We start from the raw sequence: 24,984 nt of genomic DNA on the forward strand, positions 1-24,984 counted from the left end.
TGCAGATCTTCTCCAAGTAATTAAGGTTTCGAGGCTGTCGTTTGGAAACTCGAACCTTCAGCTCCCTCCACAGATTTTCTATGGGATTAAGGTCTGGAGACTGGCTAGGCCACTCCAGGACCTTATTGTGCTTCTTCTTGAGCCACTCCTTTGTTGCCTTGGCCGTTTGTTTTGGGTCATTGTCATGCTGGAATACCCATCCACGACCCATTTTCAATGCCCTGGCTGAGGGAAGGAGGTTCTCACCCAAGATTTGACGGTACATGGCCCCGTCCATCGTCCCTTTGATGCAGTGAAGTTGTCCTGTCCCCTTAGCAGAAAAACACCCCCAAAGCATAATGTTTCCACCTCCATGTTTGACGGTGGGGATGGTGTTCTTGGAATCATAGGCAGCATTCCTCCTCCTCCAAACACGGCGAGTTGAGTTGATGTCAAAGAGCTCCATTTTGGTCTCATCTGACCACAACACTTTCACCAGTTGTCCTCTGAATCATTCAGATGTTCATTGGCAAACTTCAGATGGGCATGTATATGTGCTTTCTTGAGCAGGGGGACCTTGCGGGCACTGCAGGATTTCAGTCCTTCACGGCGTAGTGTGTTACCAATTGTTTTCTTGCTGACTATGGTCCCAGCTGCCTTGAGATCATTGGCAAGATCCTCCCGTGTAGTTCTGGGCTGACTCCTCACCGTTCTTATGATCATTGCAACTCCACAAGGTGAGATCTTGCATGGCGTTCCAGGCCGAGGGAGATTGACAGTTCTTTTGTGTTTCTTCCATTTGCGAAAAATAGCACCAACTGTTGTCACCTTCTCACCAAGCTGCTTGGCGATGGTCTTGTAGCCCATTTCAGCCTTGTGAAGGACTACAATCCTGTCCCTGACATCCTTGGAGAGCTCTTTGGTCTTGGCCACGGTGGAGAGTTTGGAATATGATTGATTGATTGTTTCTTTGGACAGGTGTCTTTTGTACAGGTAGCAAACTGAGATTAGGAGCACTCCCTTTAAGTGTGTGCTACTAATCTCAGCTCGTTACCTGTATAAAAGACACCTGGGAGCCAGAAATCTTTCTGATTGAGAGGGGATCAAATACTTATTTCCCTCATTAATATGCAAATCAATTTATAACATTTTTGACATACGTTTTTCTAGATCATTTTGTTGTTATTCTGTCTCTCACTGTTCAAATAAACCTACCATTAAAATTATAGACTGATCATTTCTTTGTCAGTGGGCAAACGTACAAAATCAGCAGGGGATCAAATACTTTTTCCCCTCACTGTATCTACCTAGAGAGTTTATCTGTATGTTTCTTAGTGGTCTAAATACCACCACAGACCGAGGCCAGTACTAAAACCACACTCATTGAGCTGTATTCCGCCATAAGCAAACAGGAAAATGCTCATCCAGAGGCGGCACTCCTAGTGGCCGGGGACTTTAATGAAGGGAAACTGAAATCAGTTTTTTCCTAATTTCTAACATGTTAACTGTGCAACCAGAGGGGGAAAAATTCTAGACCACCTTTACTCCACACACAGAGACACGTACAAAGCTCTCCCTTGCCCTCCATTTGGCAAATCTGACCATAACTCCATCCTCCTGATTCTTGCTTACAAGCAAAAATTAAAGCAGGAAGTGACTCGGTCTATATAAAAAAAAGTGGTCAGATGAAGCAGAATATGTTCCGGGATTCTTCTGAAGGCATTGAGGACTACACCACATCAGTCACTGGCTTTATCAATAAGTGCTTTGAGGACGTCGTCCCCACAAACTAATTTATTTGTAAAGCCATTTTTACATCAGCCGATGTCACAAAGTGCTGTACAGAAACCCACCCTAAACCCCAAACAGCAAGCAATGCAGATGTAGAAGCACGGTGACTGTACTTACATACCCCAACCAGAAGCCATGGGTTACAGGCAACATTCGCACTGAGCTAAAGGGTAGAGCTGCCGCTTTCAAGGAGCGGGACTCTAACCCGGAAGCTTTTAAGAAATCCCGCTATGAAATCCCGCTACCTCCAACGAACCATCAAACACCTGTTGTATTCAGCGCATGTGACAAATAAAATTAGATTTGATGCAGCAGGTTGTTTTTGTCACACATGAACACTTGCTAATATGGACAATGGTTGTGGCATTTATGTTGTTTGATCAGTGACAGATATAACTTTCCATTAAAGTGGGCAACCTAATCTATTCTCCAACATGAGTGTCTTGGTATATTTTTCCAACGTCTTGAATTATTGATTGTTGTGTAAACATATTCTGACATTCTACAATTCAACCTCTGATGCTAGTTTACAAAGCACAGTAATATTTTTATTAGCCTTGTTTATGTCAAAGCTGGATATTTGACATAGGTGTGTTATTCTTTGCTCAGAGCACCTCATCGTACTTATAACTTTGGTGAACTATTATTCTCTACGAAGGCAAAACGCAGTAACTATTCTATTGTTTAAATAAATTGTTTAGACTGAAATCAGGCATTGTAGTATCGGTTTTATCTTCTGACAGTGTCCTGGTTCAGTGATGTTCTGTTTCATAGAAAATGAAGTGTGACATTTGCATCAACTACAAAATCCAAGGAAAAAACACAGCAAACATCAGTAACTGAAGTTACTGCACTTTGGCTTTGTTCCACCTTTTGACTGCAGTTACCTGCTCTGCCATACAAAGGCATAGAGCAGTAACTACGTAAACAGTAAAAAAGAAAAATGCCTTGAAAGTTTATTTGCTGTTGTCACGAACTGGCTCGAAGTTCATAACAATAAGGGAGACAACGTGGAGATAAGGAACAAAATATGTTTATTAACTAAAGTAAACTAAATACAATTTGCAATGGTGTGTGTCGTCAGTAGTGTAAGTGAGTGGTTGCATGCATAAATGTGATAATGAGGGGTGTTGAAAGGTGCCAACACAAACAAACAAAACAGCCACAAATGCCACAACCAATCAGTGTGTTTGCATGGAGAGAGTCTCCACAATGAATGGGGAAGTGGTGCATTTATCCTGGGGGACACCCAGGCCCAGGTGTGTCCCATGTCGCTAATGACCCTCCCAGCTCCGGCCCCCGACATCCTAATAAGGAAAACAAGAGCAAAGAGAAAGAATATGGCAGACAGAGTGGGAGGGTCGTCACACTGTCCAGTCAAATATGTTGTAGGTAGATAAATTATAATGCACTGATGTATTATGAAGTACTTTAAATGCATATCGAGCATGACCACTGATTTGACCATACAAAGTCAAATAGAATAACCACATGAAAGTTGGATAAACACATTTAGATTGTCAAATATTTGTTTTATGTATAAACATTCTATGTCATGAAATAGTCCTTGTCTTATGGAAAAAAAATGCTTCTAGGTTAGTACAATATAACATTCAAAACATGAAAACATAACTACATAAAACCAGTAAATATAGAATATAGTTAGATCTCTCAATTTGTTTCCATCAAACAGAAAAACACAAAGAAGTAGATTGTAGATACTGTACTTTGCCTTTTTATTACCCGTAAAGTTGTTTAAGGTCATGGAAAGGCAGATTGCAGTGTCTACGTTTTAGGGGTCATTGGAGGTAAAATCCGTGGTCATGGTTGATATCTTCTTCAGGCTAGGGTCTATTTTTTCAATTTCAGCCTGACTGACGTGCCCAAAGTATACTGACTGTTGCTCAGGCCCTGAAGCCAGGATATGCATATAATTGGTACCATTGGAAAGAAAACACTCTGAAGTTTGTGAAATGTTAAAACAATATAGGAGACTATAACACAATAGATATTGTAGGAGAAAATCCAAAGAAATTTGTTTTGAGCCTATGCTCTGTGATTGGAACGTACAGGGAAATTATTAAATCTAGCTCCCAGTATGCAATTCCTATGGCTTCTAGCTCCCAGTATGCAATTCCAATGGCTTCCACTGGGTATCAGTAGTCTTTGTTCAAGGTTTCAGGCTTGTTTCTTCAAAAATGAGTAAGAAATATGAGTTTTACTACAGGGACACAGACTTGGAATTTTGTGTATGTGCAAGCGATGAAGAGGACGCGCACCTGCTAATATCGCTTTCCTATTGAACATACTTCTTTCCGTATGAAATATTATAGTTTAATTACATTTTAGGGTATCTGAGAATTATATAGAAACGTATTTTGACTTGTTGAAAAAAAGTTTATGGGTAGATTTTCGGATTCCTATCTTGGCAAGTTGAAGAGTGGATTACTCAAATCGATGGCGCCAACTAAATAGACTTTTTGGGATATAAAGAAGGATTTTATCTAACAAAACGACACTACATGTTATAGCTGGGACCCTTTGGATGACAAATCAGAGGAAGATTTTCTAAAGTAAGTGACTATTTAATCGCTATTTGTTAATTTATGTGCCGGTGGAAAAATATTTTGATGTGGGGCGCCGTCCTCAAACAATCGCATGGCATGCTTTCACTGTAAAGCCTACTGTAAATCGGACAGTGCAGTTAGATTAACAAGAATTTAAGCTTTCAACCGATATAAGACACTTATATGTAGCTAAATGTTTAATATCCATCATTTTTATGATTATTTATTTGAATTGCGCACCCTCCAGTTTCATGGGAAGTTGTCCGGCTAGCGGGACCCCTATCCCAGAGAGGATATGCATAAAGATTACTTCATAATATGATGATACATCCGTGCATTAACACTTATTTATCTACAACATATTTGGCTGGCTATCAAATAAAACTTTAAAGCCATTTTCTTCAGTTTCACAGATGGGGTAGTTAATGCCTCTGTAGGACACGATAAACATGAAATGGCATATGAAAATGCTGTAAATTAATAATAACAGAACATCAGTGATAGCAGATTCTTTATCCAAAATCAATTGTCCCCATTTATAAGATTGAAATGATATAGCCATTGGTTTGTTATGTGAACCGTTTCTCTATTCAACTTGATTTCTCAAACATGATTTATTGGCATGTGTTTCAGTACCATCTTGTGGAGAAAGACACGGGGAGCAATGTCAGTATTAAAGGAGCAATCTGTGATTGGTACATCGAGGTCTACATCAAAAGTATTTTTTTGTTAGGAGGATGTTGAACAAGGATACATCCGGAATGAATCACTTAGCTGAGTAGTATTGATAAATCTGGTAAAACTATATATATATATATATATATATATATTTTAAAATTATTTAGACAGTGAATGGGTGTGTCCCAATAATATCTCATTTCTCCTGAAGTGTTCACTATCTCCCACAAGCATTAGATAAGTGGAGGCATGGGCTAGTGTCATTTCCACCATATTTCTTTCAAATCAGTGCAGGGAACAAGTGCATACTTTAGGAGGAAGGAGAGATAAGTAGATCATATTATTGTAATATACAGTAGCCCTTGTCAACGACCGCAGGAAGTGACATCAGATTGGAGGAGCCGTAGAAACCACAAGGCCCAAGTGATGGTGTTTCGCACACATCTTCATCTCTACTCCAACTTAACACAATTATCTTCAGGTTCAATAGAAGAAATCTCAGAATCCCCATAGAAATGTCTCTAGGCTCTGTTGTCATTCTTTACTCACTTTATTTAAGTAAGTCTGTCCATCACTTACAGTATTTCTTTTCTACAATTCAACCTGGTCAAGGAGCAACTATAAATGACTAGAGGGAAATAGTTTCTGTCTCAATTTAAGTCTATGATTGATGCAAATACTGTGGACACGTAATTGCTTTTAAGTTCTGCTAATGTATTTTTGTCTCAGTGTGTTGATGTTGTCATTTTGTCTTTGCAGTGTCAGTGGCAGGGCAGAAATTGGACCAGGAGATATCATGGACTAGGACACAGGGACAGGCTGTCTCCTTCAGCTGCAAAGACAATGATCAGTGTGCAACGTATGTCTTCTGGTACCAGAAGAAAGACGGAGAACCCTTTACCTTGATTCTCGACATCCGAAAGGGTAACTGCGCTGTTGATGCAAGGTACAACCATCCTCAAAAAGATGATTTCTCAGCCATGAGAAATAACAACTGTGATCTGAAGATCCAGTTAGTTAAAGTCTCCCATTCTGCCACCTACTACTGTGCCTGCTATCGGTCTGGGAACCCGCAGTGAGAACTGATCCACACACCCTGTACAAACACTCCGTGGTTATAATCAAGCTCTGAATTAATGGATGAGAAAAAACAAGTTATTTTTGAACAGCAGGGAGGAACTGTTTCAAATGACACTCCCAGCTGGTGTTTCACCTCTCATCTTCATTATCGACTGTATAATACAAACCATACTTCAGTAAAGATCTGTGAAATCAATTAGATTTTCAGTGATAATTTATTTTTCATAATCATATTGTTTAATGTTATAATTTTATATAGCTTTGATTTTCTCAATTCTTAAGCACGTATTCACTGAATATGGAATGTGGTATAACAATGTACTCAATTTTCTGGGCAAGTGGTTCATCCAAATATTTGAATGAAGTAACTTTAGTTTTTAGTGATCCATTTCTGTTTTGCAGAGGCCGGTTCAGGACAGTGGCTGCAACAGGACCAAATATCAGAGACTAGGAGAGAGAGACATATTGTCTCTTTCAGCTGCAAAGTTACTGGTCGGTGTGCAGGTAACTTTGTCTACTAGTACTGGAAAAGAAAGGGTGAACACTTCACTTGGATTCTAGGCATTGATTTTGAAAACAATTCTGTCACCCCTGATACCATATCGTCAGAGAGCAGATTTCTCTGTTGGGTGCGAATCTGAGTTCAGTGAGCTGAAGATCCAGTCAGTTAAAGTGTCTTCCTACTACTGAGCCTGCTGGGACTTGGGAACGCACAGTGAAAACCTTTTCTACACAGCTTGTACAAAAACTCTATGGTTCTCTTTCAGTAGGTCAACTTTGGTACAACATATTTTGAGGAGTTGCACTCTCGCAACTTCGGTAGAAGGATCTACAATCACGCCAGACAGTAAAATCCGTGCCTTGCTGGAAGTCCCGCCTTCCACAGGTTATAAGTGTGAGGCTCAGATTCATTCCTTCAATCATTCTGCGCTTCATCTCGGTGTGAACAGGAATGATCCACGCAACTAAAATATACATTTGGAAAACGAGACTGTCTTAAGTAGCGCCAACTAAACTGTACCATGGTGGTAGAGTGTGCTCACCCACTGGACGTTGTGTGTTTTAGTTCGTATTTCTTCTCATAAGTTTCCTGATCATGAACAATTAGTTATTCTTCAATTTGCTAGCGCAATCCGTTGTGACAATAATGCTAGTACGAACTCGGACCCAGGCGCAGAGAAACACAGCAGGCAGAGATGAGGGTAAATCCAGAACCTTTACTAAAGTCTTCGCAGCAAAACAACAAAGCAACAGCACACGAGTACACTAAACAAAACAAGAGACCTAAGCAACCGGCCCAGTCGACAGAGGAAACTAAATAGTGATTCAACAGGTGAACCCAATAAGATCAATCAGGATCACCTGGACACTAGATATAGCATAAGGTTGCCCTTCAGTGGCAACCTCAGGTAGTACAGTCAAAGATGACACCTAACCTGTGACAGGACCCCCCCTCAAGGAACGGCTCCCGACGTTCCACCAGGGGTAGGTGAATGTCCACGGAAGTCCCGAATGAGTCCGGGGTACAAAATGTCCCGGGCCGGAACACAGGACTGTTCCTCAGGACTGTAACCCTCCCAATCCACGAGATACTTAGTACCCTGCCGGATCTGACGGCTGGAGAGGATGTGTCGCACAGTGTAGGCTGGCTGTCCCGCTATTATGAGAGGAGGAGGTGGAGGCCGAGTTGCCCAGAACCAGTGGAATAAATACCACAAGCTTGAGTCTGGAGATGTGGAAGGTGGGATGGACCTTCATGGACCAGGGAAGACAAAGACAATAGACCACTGGATTGATGCGCCGTAGAACCTTGAATGGCCCAACGTAGCAGGGAGCCAACTTCCTAGATTCCACACGTAGTGGCAGATCCCTAGTAGACAACCAGACCATCTGGCCTGGACACAGGAGGGGACTCGGGCAGCGATGACGGTTGGCCTGATGTTGAACCTGAGCTGAGGACCTCAGGAGCACTGACCGAGCCCTCTTCCAGGTACGGCGGCAACGAGAGATGAGGCGTTGAGCGGAAGGAACCGTCACTTCGATCTCCTGATCTGGAAACAGGGGGCCTGGTAACCGTACAACACGTGGAACGGTGATAGGCCAGTGGAGGAACACTGGAGAGTGTTGTGTGCGTACTCCACCCAAGGAAGGTGCTGACTCCAAGTGGCGGGGTTGGCAGACACACAGCACCGTAAAGGGGTCTCCAGATCCTGGTGCACCTGCTCAGTTTGACCGTTGGACTGAAGGTGATAACCCGAAGACAGACTGGCTGATGATCCCAGTAGAGCACAGAATTCCCTCCAAAATCTGGAGGTAAACTGGGGACCCTGGTCGGTGACTATGTCCAGAAGAAGTTTGTGAAGGCGGAAAATGTGCTGAACAACTAGCTTCTTGAGGGCCGATGGCAGTATTCGGTAATTCGGATGATATGGATATGCATATGATTGGTAGTATTGTATAGAAAACACTCTGAAATTTCTAAAACTGTTAAAATAATGTCTATGAGAATAACAGAACTGATATGGCAGGCAAACACCCGAGGAGAATCCACCCGGATTTGTTTTTTTTAGGTGTCTGCCCGTCCAAATCCTTGTTTATGGGAAAATCAAAGGAATACCTCCCAGATTGCAGTTCCTAGGGCTTCCACTAGATGTCAACAATCTTTAGAAAGAGTTTCAGGCTTGTTTTTGGAAAAATGAGCTAGAATTTATAGTTTTTCTACAGCCAAAATGCTCCCATTTTGGCTGTAGTATTGTGGCGCGCGTCGGTGAGGGTGCGCACTTCTTTATTTATCTCTGTTAACCTGTTATGGCTAGGGGGCAGTATTTTCACGGCTGGATAAAAAACGTACCCGATTTAATCTGGTTACTACTCCTGCCCAGTAACTAGAATATGCATATAATTATTGGCTTTGGATAGAAAACACCCTAAAGTTTCTAAAACTGTTTGAATGGTGTCTGAGTATAACAGAACTCATATGGCAGGCAAAAACCTGAGAACATTTCATGCAGGAAGTGGCCTGTCTGACAAGGTGTCATTCTTCTTGTCTCTGTTTATTGAAGAGTGAGGATCTTATCTGTCCCGTGACACTTCCTACGGCTGCCATAGGTTCTCAGAAGGCGGCAAAAAGCGGAATCGTGGCTTTGCAGGCTCTGGCTGAAACAAAGTAGCGCGTTTGGGTAGTGGCTGGTTACAGTACTGTGAGACTCAGGCTCGTGCCCGCGTCGACCGAAAGGTTTGTTTTCATTCCTCTGTTTAGATAAATGGACATTCCGGGTCGGAATATTATCGCTTTTTTACGAGAAAAATGGCATAAAAATGGATTTTAAACAGCGGTTGACATGCTTCGAAGTACGGTAATGGAATATTTAGATTTGTTTTGTCACAAATTGCGCCATGCGCACGACCCTTCTTTACCATTCGGATAGTGTCTGGGACGCACGAACAAAACGGCGCTATTCGGATATAACGATGGATTATTTTGGACCAAACCAACATTTGTTATTGAAGTAGCAGTCCTGGGAGTGCATTCTGACGAAGACAACAAAAGGTAATCAAACTTTTAGAATAGTAAATCTGATATTGGTGAGTGCTAAACTTGCCGGGTGTCTAAATAGCTAGCCCGTGATGCCTGGGCTATGTACTTGGAATATTGCAAAATGTGCTTTCACCAAAAAGCTATTTTAAAATCGGACATATCGAGTGAATAGAGGAGTTATGTATCTATAATTCTTAAAATAATTGTTATGCTTTTTGTGAACGTTTATCGTGAGTAATTTAGTAAATTGTTAGCAAATTCCCCGGAAGTTTGTATGCTAGTATGCTAGTTCTGAACGTCACATGCTAATGTAAAAAGCTGTTTTTTGATATAAATATGAACTTGATTGAACAAAACATGCATGTATTGTATAACATAATGTCCTAGGTGTGTCATCTGATGAAGATCATCAAAGGTTAGTGCTGAATTTAGCTGTCTTCTGGGCTTTTGTGACATTATATGCTAGCTTGAAAAATGGGTGTCTGATTATTTCTGTCTTGGTACTCTGCTGACATAATCTAATGTTTTGCTTTCGCTGTAAAGCCTTTTTGAAATCGGACAGTGTGGTTAGATAAAGGAGAGTCTTATCTTTAAAATGCTGTGAAATAGTCTAATAGTCTACAAATTGTCAGACAGGCCACTTCCTGCATGGAATCTTCTCAGGTTTTTGCCTGCCATATGAGTTCTGTTATACTCACACACACCATTCAAACAGTTTTAGAAACTTTAGTGTGTTTTCTATCCAAATAAAAAACGTACCCGATTTAATCTGGTTACTACTCCTGCCCAGTAACTAGAACATGCATATAATTATTGGCTTTGGATAGAAAACACCCTAAAGTTTCTAAAACTGTTTGAATGTTGTCTGTGAGTATAACAGAACTCAAATGGCAGGCCAAAACCTGAGAAGATTCCATGCAGGAAGTGGCCTGTCTGACAAGATGTGTTTCATCTAGGCTGTTTTTATTGAAGACTTAGGATCTTTGCTCTAACGTGACACTTCCTACGGCTCCCATAGGCTCTCAGAGCCCAGGAAAAAGCTGAAGGATATCGAGGCAGGCTCTGGCTGAAACACTTTATCGCTTTTGGCAAGTGGCCGCTCAGAGTACTATGGGCTTAGGCGCGTGCCCGAGTCGACCGAATGCTTTCTTTTCTTTTGTCTGTTTACCTAAACGCAGATTCCCGGTCGGAATATTATCGCTTTTTTATGAGAAAAATGGCATAAAAATTGATTTTAAACAGCGGTTGACATGCTTCGAAGTACGGTAATGGAATATTTAGAATTTTTTTGTCACGAATTGCGCCATGCGCGTCACCCTTATTTACCCTTTCGGATAGTGTCTTGAACGCACGAACAAAACGCCGCTGTTTGGATATAACTTTGGATTATTTTGAACCAAACCAACATTTGTTATTGAAGTAGAAGTCCTGGGAGTGCATTCTGACGAAGACAGCAAAGGTAATAACATTTTTCTTATAGTAATGCTGACTTTGGTGAGTGCTAAACTTGCTGGGTGTCTAAATAGCTAGCCCTGTGATGCCGGGCTATCTACTGAGAATATTGCAAAATGTGCTTTCACCGAAAAGCTATTTTAAAATCGGACATATCGAGTGCATAGAGGAGTTCTGTATCTATAATTCTTAAAATAATTGTTATGCTTTTTGTGAACGTTTATCGTGAGTAATTTAGTAAATTCACCGGCAGTGTTCAGTGGGAATGCTAGTCACATGCTAGTCACATGCTAATGTAAAAAGCTGGTTTTTGATATAAATATGAACTTGATTGAACAAAACATGCATGTATTGTATAACATAATGTCCTAGGGTTTTCATCTGATGAAGATCATCAAAGGTTAGTGCTGCATTTAGCTGTGGTTTGGGTTTATGTTACATTATATACTAGCTTGAAAAATGGGTGTCTGATTATTTCTGGCTGGGTACTCTGCTGACATAATCTAATGTTTTGCTTTCGTTGTAAAGCCTTTTTGAAATCGGACAGTGTGGTTAGATTAACGAGAGTCTTGTCTTTAAAATGGTGTAAAATAGTCATATGTTTGAAAAATGGAAGTTTTTGCATTTTTGAGGTTTTTGAATAACTCGCCACGGGATTACACTGGCTGTTACGTAGGTGGGACGATTTGGTGCCACCTAGCCCAGAGAGGTTAAGGTATTTATTTTGAAGATGATGGTGAGCTGCACACAGTGGACTTCCTACTAGGGCACACCGCCTCAGTGCAACTCTGTTAATAAGCACATGATTACTGCATACAATAGCTATAGGATCAACAGAGGTATTCGGGGCAGTTAGGGGGACATCAATTAAGTTACTTACATTGTGTCTGCCAACGCACATGGGAAAATGTATGTTTGATGCAGCATTATGGCAACTCAGCGTCACAATGGTAGGGATTACCTGAGCTTGTCTTGCGTCATTGATAAGTCATTGTCTCAACACAGCCTTCAAATGCATGGACAGAGTCCAGGAGCCAAGATGATTTGGATGGACTCCGTCATTGCTATGGAGTATCTTCTGTTTCCAGAAGGTGTCAAAGTTATCTATAAAAGTGATTCCAACAGAGCTACAGTAATATTTTAGCCAGGTGTGTAATGCCAGTAGCCTGCTGAATCTTTCACACCGCGGCCCAACAATGGTACAGGACCTGAAATGATTGGCCGCTTTTTGGAATCCTTCAGTGCTAGAATCAGTTCTTTAAAATCCATTTTCAGAAGTTCCGATCTAGCTCTCCTGATGTCGTTTGACCCCACATGAATTACGACAGAGTCAACTCCTGGCATCTGTCGTAGAGCTGTTGGAAGCAGCCTTTTAATGTCCTGTATTCATACTCCTGGGTAGCACAGGGTTTTTGCCCCAGGAACCAAGATGTTTCTTACAATAGAGCTGCCGATGACGATCCGGCCGTTCTTTCGGCTCGAGTGGTTTCGCAAACCCCTCAACAACCGAAGGGCAGTGGGGCCCAATCGACCCGAGCAGGCTGTAGTATCCATCGTGGATGATGAATGGGCCGGTCTCTCAGGCAGCCTTACGGTCTTATGAGTGTGGTTGCTCTGAGGATCTGAGCCCGAGGAAGAAGCCACCAAAGAGGGAGAGAGAACAGAGGACGAAGGCGCCAGTACCAATCTCGAATCGGAAGCCCCTAGGGAAGAATGCATCGGAACCTCTGGATCCAGGCTGGCAAAGTCGTTTCTGGTCTGTGTCCGGTCCGGGCTTAACATCTCCAAGGAGGCCCCTGTTGCCAGAGGACTCTTTCTTCGATTTCCACAGCGAGTGACATATCTCCATAGCTGGATGGTTGGGTCAAGAACAGTAAGAGTAAGAGTACTGGCCAGTCGGCTGTGGAGAGCCGATACGGCAGCGGAATTTCCACCAGACCAGAGCGACGTCCAGCTACTGGGGTAGAAGAAAAAGAAAAAGTAGGTGGGATTTGATTCCCCAGTAGCTTGTGTAGGTTCGTTACTTGTTTCCTAAGAGTTGCCACTTTGCCCTTATAGTCTTTTGCAAGCAAACAGTTGCTACATTGAATGTCCGGGCGGTCCACATTCTCCCTGAATAAAGCAAAATAAACACAGTTCCTGCAGCGTTGATAAAATTCAATATCAACCTCCATTTCAGACTGCCGAGCCAGCTAGGCTAGCTGGGTTTCCGTGTCTCACCCTTTTACATGGAATCTGGCAGGATCCCGGGACATATACTAGCATTCACAGCAACTGCGCCCAACTGAGCCGCGGGATCCAAAATCCAAAAGTATATCAAATCAAACTTTACAAGGAAACACTGTCACAACTTTACAAAAACAGTAAACCGAGGTCTCTCATTCAGCATTCAGCAACATACCTCGTGCTCAGATGACGTGAGTATGACCAGGAGTTGGTGTGTGTGTGTGTGTGTGTGTGTGTGTGTGTGTGTGTGTGTGTGTGTGTGTGTGTGTGTGTGTGTGTGTGTGTGTTTTTTTTACGGTGTGCATACATTTGTGTGTGTGCTTTTGTAAAAGGAATTAAGGGATGATTTTTATGTTGATAACTTTGGAAATTATTAATGGAGAAGAACATGTGACATTCTGTTAAGTGGTCAACCTTTGCAGAGGCGGCATGCTAATAGAAGGTACAGGGGCACGTGCCCCCTCAGATTATATCAATAAAAAAATATTTAAACAAAGCTCAAGAAGTATGCTTAGATTTGCAAAACAATTGACATATTATTAAAATAGAATTGAGCATAATGATTATGGTTTTAGATTGCAGAAAAAAGCTGTACTCACCTACTTTGTGCCCCCTCAGATATTTGGGGTGCATAAGGCCCCTGAACCTTTGTACACTTAACACACGCCATGCCAAACACAGTGCAGACTACTTTTTGACAAGGGAATTTTCACTGTGTATGTACTTGTATTTGGATCTGGTACAAAACTTTATGTGACAGGTAAGAGATTCATTCCTCTGACTTTCAGCAGATAAACAAAGCACTAGTCATTAGTAATTATAATTAATCTATATGTCTAATCTGTTTCCAAAATAATTGAGAAAACATCCTGCAACATTGCTCCACAAATATGCATTATTCACGATCAACTCTTGTTCGAAAATAAAAACAAATATTATGAATTTCAAAGCCTGTTATTCGCCTGTTGAATTGATCATTCTGATTTTCAATGATGCCATATGAACAATTTACAGTATATTGCATGTCCTTACTCTTAGAGATATACACCCTCAGTTAAATTTGTGATAGAAATGTTAAGTAATTTGATATAGGGTAAGAATGTTGAACTGTTTACTGAACTAGTAATCTTATGAATTAAATGATATTGAAAGTTTAATTTACATTATATAGAAATAAGATATTCCAGAAAGGATATTTCTTATGAAAAATAAAATCTAGTTCATTTATTTATGTATGTAATTAATTGTTTACTTGAATATAGACAGTAAAGCTGGATATAAAACAAATGCTGTGGGACATCATGATTCAACAGACTACCTCTGAAGTCTGACAACTTGTGTGTGATGTCCCTTTAAAGAAGACTGTAAATGTTATTGTTTCTCTTGAAAATCAGACAACAATAGTGTACAAAAACCCATACCCAGCGTCCAAACCTGAGCCAAATAGGAAAACCACCCTGCTATGTCTGGCTAGAGACATGTTTCCAGACTTGGTCAAGATTTCATGGAAGATGGTGGATAAAAATGGCCGAACAGTAGAGGTACCCAAAGCAGAGAGGGAAGAGCTGGAACAGAGGGAGGAAGGACGGACGACCAGTATGATCATCATTGATAAAGACAAGACATACAGGAACAAATACAGCTGTTCTGTGGAGCATGAAGGGGGCCCTCAAGATGTTAACATACCAGAAGGTAAAGACAATCATTGAAATTGTTTAACATTAGTATGTATTAATTATGTAATATGTATTAATGTATATGTTTATATGAGTAGGCAGTCATGTAATCCGAAAATTGAATATTACCTTTTCAAAGTAAAAAAGAAAGTACGCCTAGCCTACATAAAAAATGGGTTGACACTTGGTAATTTCACAGGAATGTTGTCTAGTTAGTTTCGCAAGTTTAAACAAATCTTGTTTTTTTTGCGTAACTATTAGTGTATCCCTGATAGTAGCCAACATAATGCTCTGAAAAAAGTATTATTTAATATGACCTTTTTACATTTTGTTCTCAGAGGAACCAACTGAAGCTTCTCCAACCACCATGGCTTCACCAACCACTCTGCAGGTTACCAACGGTAAATATTTAAGTGTATTTCATGCAGTTTTGGGGTCTATTCAAATAATTAAAAGTTGGAAAAAATATATAAATTAACAGATTTAGATATGGTGAAGTTGCATTATTCAGGAGTGTAATATGGTTAGATGAGAAGTTTTTGAAAAGTGTGATAAAAGTGATTTAATGTGATATTTATGGTAAACTTGAGGTGTGGGGCAAGAATGATGCTTTGCATGGCCAAATCCAAAGGTAAGGGAAGAATGTTTTGTAAAGAGAACATTTTAAATCTCGTGACCTGCGGAGAGATGGCACTGTCTAATGAATCTAAAAACGTTGAAAGATCAAGGATTTGTGAGACCGCATTCACGATAAACGCTGAATATATGTCGGCTTAATTGTAAATAGCCCGACAAAGTGCAATCAGAACGATTCAATCCTTTGGCGGGTTCAAATCGTGTTTGTCACATGCGCCGAATACAATAGGTGTAGACTTTACAGTGAAATTCTTACTGACAAGCCCTTAACAAACAATGCAGTTTTAAGAAAAAATACCTAAAAAGATAAGAAATAAAAGTAACAAATAAGGGGGTACCGGGACCGAGTCAATGTGCGGGGGCACCGGTTGGTTGAGGTAATTGAGGTAATAGGCATAGCGGCTTTTAAAGGCAATGTTCTGGTGATCGCAGAGATCCCATCCATGGTAAACGTTGCATATGTTCGGCTTGTTCGGAAATGGCTTTAAAAACCGCCTTGCTTATAACCCATGATCGGATTGAACCTTGTCCTTAAAAAAATGTACGATCAATATTGTATTGACATTTTTTCATACAGAAACAACAAATACAAATAGGACCCAGCAAACTCATGAAAAAGAGAAGAGAAAAAAAGAAACAAGATAACAGAAAACTGGACTATATTATAATAAAATCACTGGCTAATTTCCTGGCCTTACTCTTTTCTTTTCCCCAGATTCATTAAAGTCCATATGCAGTCTGAACTTGGCCTCTCTGGTTTACACAGTGATGATAGTGAAGAGCATGGTGTACTGCTATGGGCTCTCTTTCCTGCTGCACTACAGGAACATGGGTTGTAGACCCAAAACCTGTAGACAAATTCATTGAAAGGATATCCCTATATATTGTGTTTCCCTCCTTAAAATGAATATCACATAATATTTAGTTTTGATGATTGTGGGAGCCACCCACTACAGACACTTGAATACAGTTCAGTTAAGGAGAGCAAATCTTGATGGTAGAAATATGATTGAAATATTGACAGTTTTATTAAAGTTGCCTTGTTGTATGTCATAGCGTCAAATTACTTTTTTACAAAATCTGTATTTGATTTTTACAAAAATATTTACCTAATTATCATATGTATTTCTTTAAATATGTTGTTATTAAATATATGGCCCTTGATTTCTAAACATGTGTCATTATACAAAATCATTTTTAGTAACTTGTCAAGTGTGTAATGAAGTGTATTTTTTCTCAAGTAATTAGAGTTAGTTTTCTGACAGTATTTCATATCTTCATTAAATTTTCTCATTCATTTACCATGAATAATAGAAAATCTAGCTTTTTTTTGCTTTAAAAAACTAAATGATAAGTGCTTATTGAGCCAGAAAATTGATCTATGAGTGAAATCAGTCATTTGTGATTTTTTACAATGATACAATGCTGTTGTTGTTTATTTTTTTACGTTGATACATAAAGCTTGTATGAAAAGTGACATTTCCTTGTGTAACACAGCCTTGTAGTGAGCAAAGTTTCTCAAAATAACCATATCCTTTCAGATGGGGATGGTTTTAATTATTTCTGCCTTCATGAAAGAAAAGTAAAAAAAACATGGTTCTGCAATGTATTGTATAGCCTACATTTTGTACAGTTCCGTGCTATTTTGAATGAGGAAACTGTCACCATAATAAAAAATTCATGTTTCTTAAAACCCCCAAAACATTGTATTTCTTATAAGATCATCTATTCTTATTTTAGAACATTTTAAATTATTGAATCACATCAGAAGCGGAACAATAAGATCATAAGATCCCTTATTCTCTGTTTTCAACCTGTTTGCTTAAATGTGCATGCTCTGACGCAGGTGTAGAGACTATAGACTCAATAGTGGTGGGAAAATGTGGTTGATATGTTTCTTTGGTTTATTAATGAAAGCTGAAATGTTAGTCAATGGAAACAAGATACAGCTGCATAACCGAAACAAGATACAGTTGCTTAACCCCAGCTCAAGCGTGTGATGAGTTTTTGGTTAGTCAAATTTGCAGGATGTTTCATTTATCTGTGTGTTCGGGTCTTGCCATCAAATTTGAGAATATGACAGTGATTGGCAGAAAAGACGATTCCATAATGTTAGCCTATGGTTCTTGCGTTTTTAGAGTTGTAGGCCTATGACAAAATAACTTCTTCATAATTCTGTTTATGTGAACTTTTTACCTTAACAACTAAATTATTTTTCCAACACTTTATTTCCTCTGTGTAAGTTTTGGAAAAGTTGTAGATATATTCAAATTAAGTTAGATATATACTTTTTGAAAAAATATGTACAAGTAGGAAAGCCTAAAGATAAATAATTCACTTGTTTAGAGAGAACATTTTAGATAATTTTTGAGTAAAGTAGTAATATGTTGGATGAGTGTGTTGGGGGCAACTCGCCCCCCCCAGTCTAGGATCCCTTTTATGGTTTTAAATGTGTATCTACCTGTCATTTAGACAATGACTAGCCCAGTTAGCGCTAGTTTATTCTAACTTGCTAGCTAGTTAGCATAAGCTGCTAGGAGTTCTAGCTAGCACCATTACTAACAGATCGTCGGAGGTAAAATACATTTTAAAAAAGATAACGTAACTTAATTTCAGTTGTAAATCTTTCCACTAGTGACTGATAGCTTTACAGTTAATGCAACTTTATAGCCTTTTAGCTATTTTACAAATCATTTTATGTCATATAGCTAGATAGCTATCTACATTTTTAAGAGAGAGCTTTTCAAATGGCATCTCTTCCCCTGTTTTCAGTCACAGTTGGGGACTGGATTAGGTGTGAGCAGTGCAGGAGGTGGGCTCATGAGTTGTGCTCCAAATTCACTGGGGATAGCTTTATTTGTGACCTAAAGGTAGAAATTACAATCGTGCAATAGCAGAGCATAAGAGAGTTGCCACATCAATGTTATACTGACTTAATTAGTTAAACTGTTGTTATTAAATGTTATTTTCCAATGTTATATAAAGTTATTATTTATATGTAATTTATATGTAATTTTAAAGACTGCTGGGATTTAAAATCTTGCATTTTTCAAATCATATTCAGTGCAATTGTACATAATGGATTGTATGGAAAGGAACAACAAAGAAAGAACAAATAAAATGTATGTGCAGGTGAGTGAAAAAGAGGTATAGTTACCCCAGTACTTAAAGAAAATGCAGTTTTCTAAAAACAACATTCATTAAACTGTAGCCATTTATTTCCCTTTACAGTTTATTCGCCTAAGCATAACATTCATATACAATGTTTTTTCCCAACGTTGCTTAGACATTGTTCTTAGCAGGGGCTACTTACCCCCTAGTACACGATAATTAGTTTTTAACATATCTTTTTACAAGGAAATGTATATGATTATCAAAAGAAGTAGCCTAGTAGCCTAGTAAATACAGTAGAGGTATTTTAAGTTAGTTTCCACATTATTATCATGTTATTACCCATTTATTCTGTGCTGTAATGTAAAGTGTTACCCAAATGTCTTATTAACAGCCTTTTGTTTTCTATACACTTCCAAAAGAAGGCCCTTTAACAATATGGTCAACTGTTACATTTTATTTAAATCCAAAGAAATACCCAAATCAACAATACCCAACAATACTACATCTTTCATTAGTGCTGTAGTAATCATGAAACATCAGGTTAGGCAATATTTTAGGAGTGTTCTACATTTTAGGATAGCAGTAAGCATGTTGATGCACGATATCATGCATGCTTGTACATAGTGTGTATGCAAGGCATCTTATACCCTGATGCAGCTCACTCTGCTACAGTCATTTTAGCTGAGTGTGACTCGTATCTACCACCATCGTGATGGCGCAAATGATATGGGACGCTACATGTGCTTTTCACCAGTCATGCAGCGTGATATTTTGTGTCTCTCGGATGGCATCAGTCTATCGCCGGCTGAACATTACTGGGTCTTTCCATCATTAAGCATATGTTCACAGAAGTACAGCCTCCTTTTACATTTGATAACTACTACTAACTCAAACCATTTGTGTCACGTCCTGACCAGTATAAGGGGTTATTTGTTATTGTAGTTTGGTCAGGACATGGCAGGGGGTATTTGTTTAGAGTGTTTCGGGGTTTGTTGGGCTATGTGTTTAGGTAGAGGGGTGTTTGTTTAGAGTGTTCAGGGGTTTTTGGTTATGTTCTATGTTAGTATATTTCTATGTTCTGGTCTAGTCTTTTTAGTTCTATGTTTAGGGTTATTGGATGGACCTTCAATTGGAGGCAGCTGTTCCTCGTTGCCTCTGAAGGTCCTATATAGAGGGGTGTTTTTGTAAAGGGTTTTGTGGGAAGTTGTTTTTGCACTGCTGTGTTAGCCTGCAATACTGTGCGGTCGTTCGTTCGTTCGTTCGTTCGTTCGTTCGTTCGTTCGTTCGTTTTCTTGTTTTGTTTTTGTGCGTGTTCAATAAAAGTTAAAAATGAGCACTCAACCCACTGCGCCTTGGTCCAGTATATACGACGACCGTTAAAATATGCCTAACTTTTTTCCCTCAGATTCAAGTTATCACCTTGGACTTTAGTCGGGAAGCATACACTGTAACCCGGTGCAATAACCAATCAAGGCTCGCTATAGCTTCCAACCGCATTGGATTGGCTGGTGATGCTAGCATTACCTAGCATGCTGTGGGCTTGCTAAACACCCACATGTCAGTCATTTGTTGGCGATTATGCATTCATTGCCTCTAATGGAAACGTTCAGTTGGAGAGTTTATTTTAGACACTCTTAAATGCAGGCATATTCTAGTAATCTATCGGGTCTATTTCTCTTGTTACCAGGTCATCATCTATTCTTCTCTCATGGTTAACCGGCATATACTGTACCATTAGACATAAGCTTCAGATCAGGTAGACTATATTCTAGGTCTAAGTTTTAGATTGTCATGTCACTTTCACTGTTCATGCTGAGCATACTATAGATGTTCAGCTGCTGCTTAGCAGTATCATCAGTGACATTTGTCTATTTGGATAGCACAGGTGGTTATACTTAGCTACTGTTTCAGTTGCGGTTTTGGGGGGTTTGTTAGTATACTGTACTCTTCTCTGTACGATGTCTGCTGTTATATACTGAACAAAAAATATAAATGCAACATGTTGTGGAAAAAGACACAGGGGACCAATGTCAGTATTAAAGGAGCAATCTGGGATTGGTACATGGAGGTCTACATCAAAAGTCTAAAATGTTATTAGGAGAACCTTGAACATGGATGAACCTGGAATTTATCACTTGGTTGAGTAGTATTGATGTATCTGGTACAAAGACTATCATGGTTAAATTTAGACAGTGAATGTGTGCGTCCCAATAATATCTCCATTCTCCTGAAGTGTTCAATACTTCACACAAGCATTGAATAAGTGGAGGCATGGACTAGAGGCCTTACCACCATATTAATTTCCTACCAGTAAAGGGAAGTGAACAAGTGCACACTTTGGGAGGAAGGAGAAATAAGTAGATCATGTAATTGGAACCAAGCCCTTGTCAACGACCACAGGAAGTGACATCAGATTGGAGGAGCAGTTGGAAAACATAAGGCCTGAGTGACAGTGTTTCACCTCACATCATCTCTGCTCCAACTAAACAGTTATCTTCAGGTTCAATAGAGGACACATCAGAATCATAGAAATGTCTCTAGGCTCTGTTGTCATTCTTTACTCACTTTATTTAAAGGGGAAGTTCACCCAAAAAACACTTCTGGGCCCTTTTTAACACGTGCCTGGTCATTCTTCACCCATTGCATGAGTATTTAGAGCAAATGTAACCAATAGCCTAACAAATGAACAACTCTTACAAAGAAAGAACAAAGACTTAACTTTTGAATGTCTTAATTAAGACATCCTGTTAAATTTCAGCCCGAGCCACCTGTATGCCCAACCCCCACCAGTCTAGTCAATAACTCAACCCCTCTTCCAACACAACTTCCTTCCCATCTTTTTTTATGTCTCAAGGGAAAGATTTGGAAAACAAAAGTTTAACAAAAACACCTACACATTAACACACAGAAACAGTATACCCTCCATATAAGTAATATCATAGGCCTAATATAACTATTGTAACGATTGTTGTTGGAAGGATGGTCGGACCAAGATGCAGCGTGGGGTAAGTTAATCATTTTTATTTATGATAACCGGCACAAAACAAGAAAGACTAACAAACAAAACGTACAGCTTTGTAGGTCTAAAAAAGCAACAATACAAAATCAAGATCCCACACACAACAGGTGGAAAAAGGCTGCCTAAATATGATCCTCAATCACTGACAACGATAGACAGCTGCCTCTGATTGGGAACCATACCAGGCCAACATAGAAATACAAAAACTAGAGTACCCACCCTAGTCACACCCTGACCTAACCAAAATAGAGAATAAAAAGGCTCTCTAAGGTCAGGGTGTGACATGTATAGCTCTTTTTACTTGCATGCAATATAGCTGGGTCACCCCATCCTGCCCCTAGGGGTCCACGGCCCTGTAGCGCCCCAACACACCCCACTCAGGTTTAGGATCTTAGATCTTATCATTATTGGTTTCAGGTGTGTTAGGCCAAGGCCAGAGTGACAACCAACAGTATGGCAGACCTCCAGGGCCAGGACTTAGCAGCCCAGCAGCTAGGGATTGCCTAAATAGGTATCTCGTCTGACGTGGGCATGTTTTCAACACAGACTCCTTTTGTCATACAGTATTCCATTTAAGGCATCCAGACCTCATGGAAGTTGCACAGTATACCATTAATCTTTTAATAATTAAAATCTAGTGATACATAACTTGACATTTCTTCCATTCATTGTGTGAGGATAACCAACTTTCCAATTAACTTTTTATGGATAGGGGGCAGTATTTTCACGGCCGGATAAAAAACGTACCCGATTTAATCTGATTATTACTCCTGCCCAGAAACTAGAATATGCATATAATTATTAGCTTTGGATAGAAAACACTCCAAAGTTTCTAAAACTGTTTGAATGGTGTCTGAGTATAACAGAACTCATTTGGCAGGCCAAAACCTGAGAAGATTCCAAACAGGAAGCGCCCTCTCTGACCATTTCTTGGCCTTCTTTGTTATCTCTATCCAAAACAGGGGATCTCTGCTGTACGTGACATTTTCTAACGCTCCCATAGGCTCTCAGAAGGCGCCAGAACGTTGAATGATGACTTTGCAGGCCATGGCTGAAAAACAGTAGCGCATTTGGTAAGTGGTCGATCTGAGAACAATGAGACTGGTGCGCGCGTGCACGAGACGACTCCATGTTTACATTTTCAGTCTTTGAACGAAAACAACTACTCCCGGTCGGAATATTATCGCTTTTTTTACGAGAAAAATCGCATAAAAATTGATTTTAAACAGCGTTTGACATGCTTCGAAGTACGGTAATGGAATATTTTGAATTTTTTTGTCACGAAACGCGCCGGGCGCGTCACCCTTCTTTACCCTTCGGATAGTGTCTTGAACGCACAAACAAAACGCCGCTATTTGGATATAACTATGGATTATTTGGAACCAAACCAACATTTGTTATTGAAGTAGAAGTCCTGGGAGTGCATTCTGACGAAGAACAGCAAAGGTAATCCAATTTTTCTTATAGTAAATCTGAGTTTGGTGAGTACCAAACTTGGTGGGTGTCAAAATAGCTAGCCCGTGATGGCGAGCTATCTACTCAGAATATTGCAAAATGTGCTTTCACCGAAAAGCTATTTTAAAATCTGACACCGCGATTGCATAAAGGAGTTCTGTTTCTATAATTCTTAAAATAATTGTTCGGTGGGAATGTGTTCGGTGGGAATGCTAGTTCTGAACGTCACATGCTAATGTAAAAAGCTGTTTTTTGATATAAATATGAACTTGATTGAACAAAACATGCATGTATTGTGTAACATAATGTCCTAGGAGTGTCATCTGATGAAGATCATCAAAGGTTAGTGCTGCATTTAGCTGTGGTTTGGGTTTATGTGACATTATATGCTAGCCTCTTGACGTTACCCTAGGATAGGGGGCGCCACAGCGCATTTTGGAAAAAATTCGTGCCCATTTTCAACGGCCTACTAATCAAACTCAGAAGCTAGGATATGCATATAATTAATACCTGTGGATAGAAAACACCCTAAAGTTTCTAAAACTGTTTGAATGGTGTCTGTGAGTATAACAGAACTCATATGGCAGTCAAAACCCCGAGACCGATTGAAACAGGAAGTGGAATTCTGAATTGTGGACTCAACTTCACGTCGTTGCCTATTATTCACACCGTGAGCTATCGTTATTTGAGCACTTCCTATTGCTTCCACAAGATGTCGCCAGTCTTTACAAAGTGTTTTGAGCCTTCTACTGTCGAAACTCAGTGAATGAGACGCGTTGGAAATTGGTCACAGGGGGAGGGCCATCACCATTATGACGCCGGCGGCCCTGTCTACCCCCACCTTTGGAAACGTTTTGAAACACAATGAAATCATCCCCCTCGAATCTTATTGGCTCTCTTGTTGAAACAGGCCCTGAAGATTTATGTTATACAACATTTGACATGTTTGAACGAACCTAAATGGGAAAAAAAAAATGTATTTCGAAACGGCTGTGGCGCGCACGGCAGAGTAGTTGGATACACCATTCAGACGCGCTAACAACAGCAAGCTAATGGAACATAAAGGATGGACTTTTTCGACCGAACATACATCTGTTGTGGACCTGGGATTCCTGGAAGTGCTTTCTGATGAAGACAACTAAAGGTAAGGGATTATTGACAATATTATACAACATTAGATGTGATATGCGATTGTTCCAAGATGGCGCCGAGCTGTATTTACTAGCTCATTTTCTGAGTATCGCATCCCCTTTTATCGCTAAGTGTGATTACCCAGTAAAGTTATTTTTAAATCTGGTATGACAGGTGCTTTCAAGAGATATTCATCTATAAATCTTAGAATGACAATATTACATTTTAAACATGTTTTCGAATAGTAATTCAGTAAATTGTAGCTCTGTTTCCCCGGATTGCATTTGACGGGAAAATAGTTAGTCAACGTCAGACGCCGATGTAAAATGCTGTTTTCATATATAAATATGAACTTTATTGAACATAAGAATGCATGCATTGTGTAACATGATGTCCTAGGTGTGTCATCAAAAACAGCATTTAGCTGTTTTTTGGTTATTTGTGATGCATGTGGTTGGTCGGAAAATGGCTATGTTGCTGCTTTTACGATGGACTCCTCTAACATCATCTAATGATTTGCTTTTCCTGTAAAACCTTTTTGAAATCGGACGATGTGGGTCGATTCAGGAGAGGTGTATCTATAAAACGATATGAGACAGTCCTATATTTGAAACAATTTTTTTTATTACATTTCGTTATGCT

The 24,984-nt window shown here is 39.8% G+C and overlaps 1 protein-coding gene across 1 annotated transcript; it reads left to right on the plus strand.

Annotated features, from left to right (window-relative positions):
* Positions 1-3,968: 3,968 nt before the first annotated feature.
* On the plus strand, positions 3,969-17,319 carry LOC106580239 (immunoglobulin lambda-1 light chain). The gene is made up of 7 exons (XM_045704211.1): positions 3,969-4,019; positions 4,971-5,055; positions 5,775-6,081; positions 14,031-14,089; positions 14,710-15,003; positions 15,326-15,388; positions 16,339-17,319. The coding sequence occupies exons 1-7, from the start codon at positions 3,969-3,971 to the stop codon at positions 16,488-16,490; spliced, it is 1,011 nt and encodes a 336-aa protein (XP_045560167.1). The 3' UTR covers positions 16,491-17,319.
* The last annotated feature ends 7,665 nt before the right edge of the window (positions 17,320-24,984 follow it).

The sequence above is a fragment of the Salmo salar genome, chromosome ssa20, assembly GCF_905237065.1.
Source record: "Salmo salar chromosome ssa20, Ssal_v3.1, whole genome shotgun sequence".
Lineage (NCBI taxonomy): Eukaryota > Metazoa > Chordata > Actinopteri > Salmoniformes > Salmonidae > Salmo > Salmo salar.